General features: G+C 43.3%; 1 protein-coding gene across 4 annotated transcripts; it reads right to left on the reverse strand.

Moving 5' to 3' along the window:
- Window positions 1-5,494: 5,494 nt before the first annotated feature.
- LOC119357097 (protein FAR1-RELATED SEQUENCE 5-like) lies at window positions 5,495-8,604 on the reverse strand. Of its 4 annotated transcripts, XR_005172121.1 has the most exons (10): window positions 8,494-8,604; window positions 7,731-8,188; window positions 7,557-7,659; window positions 7,403-7,468; window positions 7,079-7,315; window positions 6,867-6,989; window positions 6,719-6,774; window positions 6,410-6,636; window positions 6,256-6,331; window positions 5,495-6,156 (listed from the first exon to the last, which is right to left on the reverse strand). XR_005172121.1 is itself a non-coding variant. In XM_037624085.1 (9 exons), the coding sequence occupies exons 1-5, from the start codon at window positions 8,523-8,525 to the stop codon at window positions 7,246-7,248; spliced, it is 723 nt and encodes a 240-aa protein (XP_037479982.1). In that variant the 5' UTR covers window positions 8,526-8,598; the 3' UTR covers window positions 5,495-6,156; window positions 6,256-6,636; window positions 6,719-6,774; window positions 6,867-6,989; window positions 7,079-7,245. The 4 variants fall into 4 exon arrangements, 1 of the variants encoding a protein (XP_037479982.1); XR_005172120.1 differs by having other exon boundaries at window positions 6,256-6,636; window positions 6,867-6,986; XR_005172119.1 differs by having other exon boundaries at window positions 6,256-6,636.

An 8,604-nucleotide genomic window follows, 5' to 3' on the forward strand; every position in this document is an offset into this window, starting at 1 on the left:
AAATCCCGATTTCACCCGGAACACTTCCGATGTCCAAACATAGGCTTCCAATATATCAATCTTTATGTCTCGACCATTTCGAGACTCCTCGTCATGTCCGTGATCACATCCGGGACTCCGAACAACCTTCGGTACATCAAAATGCATAAACTCATAATACAACTGTCATCGTAACCTTAAGCGTGCGGACCCTACGGGTTCGAGAACAATGTAGACATGACCGAGACACGTCTCTGGTCAATAACCAATAGCGGGACTTGGATGCCCATATTGGCTCCTACATATTCTACGAAGATCTTTATCGGTCAGACCGCATAACAACATACGTTGTTCCCTTTGTCATTGGTATGTTACTTGCCCGAGATTCGATCGTCGGTATCCAATACCTAGTTCAATCTCGTTACCGGCAAGTCTCTTTACTCGTTCCGTAATACATCATCTCACAACTAACATATTAGTTGTAATGCTTGCAAGGCTTATGTGATGTGTATTACCGTGAGGGCCCAGAGATACCTCTCCGACAATCGGAGTGACAAATCCTAATCTCGAAATACGCCAACCCAACATCGACCATTGGAGACACCTGTAGTACTCCTTTATAATCACCCAGTTACGTTGTGACGTTTGGTAGTACCCAAAGTGTTCCTCCGGTAAACGGGAGTTGCATAATCTCATAGTCATAGGAACATGTATAAGTCATGAAGAAAGCAATAGCAACATACTAAACGATCGGGTGCTAAGCTAATGGAATGGGTCATGTCAATCAGATCATTCTGCTAATGATGTGACCTCGTTAATCATATAACAACTCATTGTTCATGGTTAGGAAACATAACCATCTTTGATTAACAAGCTAGTCAAGTAGAGGCATACTAGTGACACTTTGTTTGTCTATGTATTCACACATGTATTATGTTTCCGGTAAATACAATTCTAGCATGAATAATAAACATTTATCATGATTATAAGGAAATAAATAATAACTTTATTATTGCCTCTAGGGCATATTTCCTTCAGCCCTTGTCTATCTACCTATGTTCATTTCTGTAGTAACCCTTGGCTGAGGTATTGCAGCACCAGCAGCAGCAACAAATGCAGATTGCTCAGGCAGTGGCCCATGAACCCTCTAAGGAGCTCTTCTTGCAAGCTCTCTCTGAGTCATGTTGTAGACCATACTGAATGGTGTGTCAATTGGATCCAATAAAGGATCTGGCTGGTTAGGGAAGATGTTATGCACAAATTCAGATAAGTACAACAAATTCAGTAAAATTCAGTAAAATGTAGTGAAATGCAGTGACATGCAGTAAATTGTAGTAAAATGCATGCACCTGAAGAAATGTTGGGTCATCATAGTTCTCATCAACAACCTCTACCTCTTCTTCAAAGAGAGCCTCCTGCCATCTGTAATGCCCCTTTTTGTTGTGATCAGCTCTCCCACAAATAGAGCGGTGCATTGTAACACCTTTTTTGTTCAAAACCCTAACACCATTCTTGATCTTCTCCTCTGGTGTCTTCTTCCTGTTTTTCTTGGGTCTACCCAACTGTTTGGTGAACACTGGTGGATACACCTTATAGCCATTCTGTTTCTCCCACTCCTTAGGGTCTGGAAGAGGGACAAGAGTGTATCCATAAGCTTTGAGATATGTCTGAACAGTATAGCAGTCATGAACCAGTGTCTCTGGGTCAATTCTCTCCTCCCTGCAACATGCTATGCAATGGCCACATGGTACTCCAGATAACTGCCATCTCCTGCAATCACAAGTGTGCAAGCAGAGGTCCATAGTGTAGCTATTGTTACCAGACTGAACTCTGAAGATTTGCTGGCCAGCTTCTGTTACATGGCAGTTAGCAGCAAACTTTGTGTTCTTATCTAACTTCTTCTTGATCTTGGGACATATTCTCTGGCCTGTCCACTTTTCAATAGCTTCTCTTTGTTTGCTAACAATCATGTTCATCATCTTATAGAAAATGTACTCAAGCATGCTGAGCACTGCCATCTCTCTGCCCTCAAGAATGTAGCTGCATACAGATAGGAAGATAACAGGTTAGTATGATATGATAATTAGCAGTACAGATGGGCTATATGTTAAAATCAAAACAACTTAGGAAATTGACCACCAAACTACATGTTAAAAACCTCATAGTTATTGTTGAGTAGTATGTCACATTTGGGGAATTCACTGAAGAATGCTTTGCACCAAGTTTTCCACTCTAGTCTTTCAGTCCAGTGGAAAGCAGCTGAACTGTGGTCATCCATTTTCTGACAGTTTTCTCTCCACTTCACTTTGTTTGGTGATCTTGCAATTGCCCACAAGGCTTGCTTCAGTACCTCTCCTTTGTGCTTCTCATTAAAATTCTAGTAAATATGCCTGACACAAAACCTGTGTTCTGAATCTGGCCAAACTTTGTGCACTGCATTTATTAAACCTTTCTGTTTGTCACTCATGATTGTGAAAGGAGCAGTGTTAGTGATGTTGAGATCATCTTTGAGAGTGGTCAGAAACCACTCCCATGAACCTGTGCATTCAACTTCCACCCATCCCATTGCTATTGGGAATATGCAGTCATTGGGATCAATACCAACAACACTAAGTAGCACTCCTTTGAACCTTGTTTTCATGTGACAACCATCAATGAAGATGATTGGCCTGCAGCCCTTTAGCCACCCTCTCTTACATGCATCATATGACCAGTACAATGTTTTCAAACATTTTTTGCCCAATGGAAATTTTGTATCTTTCACAAGTGAAGTTGTGAGCAGAAATGTAGACCCATGGTTTTTGGTCCTTAATTCTTGTCCATAGTCCCAAAGCCTACTGAATTGCTCTTCCTCATCACCATGAATCTCATTAAGTGCTTGTTTTCTAGCCCTAGCAAGCTTCCATCTATTAGGAGTAACATTGAATTCCTTAGTATTTTTCCTTGAAAATGTTGCAAGTGACATCTTCTGGTCATCTCTGAACTCATCCAAGAAAAACCGGCACGGAAACTTGGCTGTCAAATCCTTCAACTTCCACTTTTTCTGACAGATATGCTCTCCAAAGTAGGCCTTGATGACAAATCCTCTAGTCCTGTTGTCCTTGCTAGCTTTAAGCAGCCATGGGCAACCTCTCTGACAAACAATCTCTAATCTCATCTTATCATTCTTCAACTTCTTGATTTGCACTCTGTTCCTTATAGAATAAGCAGTAAGAGCTTTTCTCAGCTCAACCACATCAGAAAATACCATCCCTAATTTAAATATAGGGGATTTCATGTCCACCTTGGAATTAAAAGCTTTGAACTTCTATTTCAGTTGCTCTTGCTCTTCAACAGAGAGGTTTAGATCTTCATCCTCAAGTAAATAGTCTGGCTCCACCTCTTCCTCAACTTGCTCAGCTTCTTCATCAACATCAAAATCAATGTTGTCTTCATATAAATCATCATCTATGTCATAATCACTATCACTGAACTCTGAATTAGAGAGCACTGCATCCTCTGCAGCATCATACAACACATTCTCTGTTGCTCCACCCTCTGTCAGCAAGTTATCTGTTGCTGCACCATCAGTTAGCAAAGTCTCTGTTTCTGTTCCATTAGCAACCAAGTTGTCTGCTTCTATGTTATTTGCTGACACCTCTGAAATGGGATCTTCAACATAGACTGAAATGAGGCTGTGAGAAGATGCTGCATTGGCTGCAACAACATTTAACCTGGCCATTATGACAGAACTCTGAACTATTGGCACTGTCAATACCAAATCTTCCCTACAATTACTAATGGAATCTGCATGGCCAACCATTATTACAAGCACCTTATGCTGACTACTAGCTCTGATCATGTGTTGCACATCCTCATCACCTCTAATTCTCAACATACCATCTGAAATTGTTTTGTCAGGCATGCACCAATAAATTATGTGCTCAGCCACAGGATATCCCAACCATAGCAAGTGCTCTTCAATAGCTGAATATGAGAATGTGCCAGCATCAACATAGTCAAGCACCTCCACAGAAGGATTATAATACTCCATGTTATTTCTTGGTCCACAGAAAATCCCACCATGCTCAAGTTCCAGTGTAAAGAAAGGGGCGTCCACAATCTGTCCCATTGATGAATCACAAACTGCAGCAACAAAGTGCATTATGTAAGCAAAAACATATCACATCTCAAAAAACCTCTAAGTAGGTAACTGAACAGTAAAATAACTGCAACTAAACTTAATAAATCCATATAACTAAATTGTGTAACCTGCAAGTTAACTCCAAGCAACAAGTTAACTGAATTTATTCAGTTAACTGCATGCTGCATGCTGCAAGTTCACCGAGGAAATTCAGTTATGCATTCTTTTTGCAAGAACAGGGTAAGCACAATCTTCAACCAAACTCAACCAACCACAGTCAACAAATTCAGCTAACTGACTAAATTCAGTTAACTGACTAAATTCAGTTAGCTGACTAAATTCAGGCAAAATTCAGTTAACTGACTAAATTCAGTTAGCTGACTAAATTCAGATAGAACTTGCTGAGTATCTACTAAACAACAGCACTACATTGTGCCCGAAAGAATATTTGCTGCACAAGAACCCTAGCTTCTTGGCAAAATCCTAAATTTCACACCCTAAACCTAGCCTGAAATCAACGACCACCTCAATAACCAGCTTCGCAACTCCGGAAGCTGTATAGACACAGAATTCCAACGCAAATACCCGCAACGCTATCCAAAGGGGGTGATCCGCCGGTGCTGCGGACGACGCGGGAGGACGATCAAACCAGAGGAGGAGGGGGAGGAACAGAGCAGAGAGAGGAGGAGGACGCACCATAGTCGGGAGAAAAGACGCCGTGCGGGCGAACTTGATGCGCGGTCGGAGGAGGGACGACATCGCCGGTGTACTCCGGCGACGCTGCCGCCATGGTTGCTGACGTCAGCCAGCACCCGGCGCACGCGGTTGGCGCGAGCAAGACAGCAACCAAGCCAAGTGGATGAATGATTGGGGGTGGGGAGGGGACAAAATAAATTCAGGTGTTTTTTGCTTCGAGGGGGACGAGTAGTACTGCGGGTTGATTCGTCACAAAGGGAGGGGCTAACTGAAAAACTCACAGCACTGACCAGCCCAGGCCACCTGGCTCCACTTGGCGCGTTTGGATTGGCCTAGGACTAAACTTGCACATCCATGACAAGTTGAGGGATGAAATAATCAGCTTTTTCAACTTCAAGGACCAAACCATCACCTGACATGCAAGTTCAGGGACCTGCAGTGCTATTACCTCTTTTTTTGCGGAAACGCTTTCCCTTTAATTTTGTGTGTTCTTGCTGCTCAGCCGTTTTTTTTTCAAATCACGAACACAATCATATTGACACTTTTTATTTTTATTTGCTGAGGGGAAACCGTATTGACAATTTGCCAGGGACAAAATTAAGCCAAAGACATTTTCTCCTACTCTCGGTAGCTTATTTTGCACATATGTGGGCCACCTCATATTAGCTTCCCGCCCCCACATGACCAAGAGAAACATTCTACGAAATTCCACTTTGACCCGGACAGATACATGAAACTTTCGAGCGCTCGTGTTTGTCGGGTTTCATGGCCACCCACTTTTACGGCGTGGCTCTGTACAATAATGGGGCTCAAGCCGAAAGTGCTATTCTGAGCTCGAGCTCAGATGAGCCCTTTATCTCAGCCGTTCACTAGCGCTAAGATTCGCACCACTCCTAGTATTTTACTCTGTATTTCAAGCAGTATGCGCGGCTTTTTCACAGCATCTGGCCCACCCAACTACCGCATTGATTGTAACGGCTGTCATCCTCGCAGGCCCGGCTCAGATGGACCCTTGCGATGTGGGCCACGGCTCAGCCGTCAGCCAGCCAACGGATGTCGTCCTCCATCCCACTGCTCCGATTATTTTAACTCCTGCAGCTTCCACTCCAAGATTCTTCTGCTACCCCTGCTCTCCTCCTTCCCTTATCCCCTTCTCCTCGCCGTGAACACCCAGGTCGAAAACCATGGCAGCCCGAGCAGGTGCTTCCGCAGATTCCTTTCCCAACTTGTCACGACAAGGTGGTTACCTTCGTCTAGAACAGGACTTCCTCGATCATGAAGCTCGGGAGCTCACCCCTGTTCCCCCTCATGGTGATCACTTCATATGCAAGTTGTTGCTTCAGATAAGCCAACTTAAACTGCAAATGAATTCAGTGTCAACAAGTTAGTATTCTGAATGCATGAACAAACTAATCAATTTTGATCTAGTGTCCTTTTCCATTTTCATATGAACTCACCTCTTCGGGCTGCCTCTCAAGGTACAGTCCATTGTAGACCCTCCAGTAGTGACCAAGGTAAATCCAGTAGCCATCGCTGTGAATGATGTGAAATTAGAGTTCAATTACCATTAAAATTTTCCCACACATCTCGCACGGCTCATTCATGTTGTACCCGTAAGTGACACTCCAGCCATCCTCTGGGACATACTAGTCAGCGAAATGATTGCTGAGGCACCGCCGAAGTGCCCTCAGCACCAGGTTCGCATTAACTTTGTGTTTCACACTCATCTCATCATCGTGGATGCTCGTCTCTGTTGGATCCATAACAACAAGAGTCCTCTCCTCAACGTCCACCACATAATAAGAAAAGCCTCCCATCATTTCCACAGGTAGAAAGAGCTGCACATCACAGTGAAATCATAGACCAAAAGGGTTAAATCTGTATGTGGCACCAAAACTTCAGTATTCGATAATTACGTACTTTTTTTGTCCACTGCAACCTGTACCCACCAGGATTTGCTTCAGCAGCTTCATTGCCTGGATGAAAGTCAAGAACTTAGACAGTTACTTATCACAAGTATGAAAGGTGACATTATGTAGTACAAAAAGTGCAGAACAAGAGAACCCACAGTCATTCCTCAATGCTGGACTAGCTGGTACGACTCCACCAGCCATATATTCTTGCCCTGCATGCCGTGTCACTCGAGTGAGCACCTGTGCGATACCATTCCCTGTGTTTTGGGGTAAACCTGCTGATTTTCCAAGTATTTTCGTCAGCCACATTTTCATGTTCTCTATAATAAACCATACAGTCAATGTGTCGAAAGTATAGTCTGCTTACTTGCTCGGATAGGACATCCATTATCTTCCTGACTTGCAATGTTCCCAGCGTTGCTGCTAATGTCATTTGTTTCCGAGCTATCAGTTGGAGATATTGTCTCAACAATGTGCGAGAAGCGGACCTTCTTTCTTTTCATACTCCCCTTTCGTTTCGACCTCTTCCTCCTCCTACGGATCCTTGACTGGTTTACATTGCTCTGCGCTCCATCGATGCCACTGCCACCCATGCGTGTATGCCCTGCGAAGTTTGATATTACATGAACTGTTAGGAAAATTTGTAGTACGGTATCCTTTCTAATGATTTTTCTGTTTTTTCCCCGCTTACTTGCAATGCGTGATACTCTGATAACACCACTCTGACTGACATCCAAAGTTGTCTGAACACCTACTCCTTAAAAAGCACAAATGATTGAATACAGCTGCCATTTTCCTCAACCATTTTATTATACAAGATTTCCAGACATCTACAAAACATGTACCAGCTGTTTGACCTCCTGAAGTCGCTTTTCTTTGTGTACAGAGGACTCAACGACTCCTTGGCCTTCGTCAGAATGTGCCATTTGCACCATCTGTGTGTTGTCCCTGGCATAATCTTTATAGATCAGCTATCTGTCGAACAGAGGATTGCCAAAATTACCAAACAGAGTTAATACCTGTAAGTATGGTCATGGGTACAGAAGCACCCATCATTCTCAGGAATTCTGAGAAAACCCACTCGAAACTCTCTTGGTTTTCGTCGCGAACAAGAACACCAGCCAGTATCACACTCTGAAAGTGATTGTTCACCCCAACAAAAAGCCCGAAAGGCATGTCATATAGGTTGGTCCTATAAGTCGTGTCGAATGTTATGACATCGCGAAAGGAGTTGTACTGCAGCCTGATGCTCCCAGTTGCCCACATCAGATTCTTGATCCTCCCCTCACTGTCAGCTTGAACCCTGTATGTGAAGTGTGGATCTTTATCTCCAATCTCTGCAAAAACATCCATCGTCTTCTTCACATCATCATCTGCATTCTCCTTGTTCATCTTGCCACACAGATTACGCAGAGACTTCTTGCTGACACGGTTTGGGAAAGGTGCTCTGCTGGGTGCTGCAGCTTCAATCTTTAGCCTTGTGAAAACAGCCAACTATGATATTAGCTTACAAATGTACGCCATGCATCATTTTTTACTTACAGCAACTTAATCCTTAGCCTACCTACATGCATGTAATCCCCTGATTTGCAAGCATATTTTTACTTACAACAACTTAATAATTTTATTTAAAATTCCATGAGATTATTGATGGTAACAACAAATCCGTCACTACCTATGCACACAAGAATTTGCCATCGCATACTGCACACCCTAATGGAGCAAACCTACGACAGATTTGTACTGACCCAAATTATTTGCATGTTCAACTCAATCACTTACCTTTTGTTCCATCCAGGAGCACGGGGGTTCATCTTCCCAGTTGACAGTTCCGAAGCCGCCGGAGAGTTCTCTCTTATTTCTGCCGCCACTCTGCCGGCCGCCAAGATTTGA

The sequence above is a fragment of the Triticum dicoccoides genome, chromosome 2A, assembly GCF_002162155.2.
Source record: "Triticum dicoccoides isolate Atlit2015 ecotype Zavitan chromosome 2A, WEW_v2.0, whole genome shotgun sequence".
Taxonomy (NCBI): Eukaryota; Viridiplantae; Streptophyta; class Magnoliopsida; order Poales; family Poaceae; genus Triticum; species Triticum dicoccoides.

What these genes read in the sequence shown, in the direction of transcription:
- LOC119357097 (XM_037624085.1), bottom strand. Translation starts at nt 8,525, where the DNA reads ATGAACCCCCGTGCTCCTGGATGGAACAAAAG. An exon ending in GCTCCTGGATGGAACAAAAG is followed by an intron (nt 8,189 to 8,493) that starts GTAAGTGATTGA and finishes TGTTTTCACAAG; the next exon opens with GCTAAAGATTGAAGCTGCAG. An exon ending in TTCAGGAGGTCAAACAGCTG is followed by an intron (nt 7,463 to 7,556) that starts GTACATGTTTTG and finishes TTTAAGGAGTAG; the next exon opens with GTGTTCAGACAACTTTGGAT.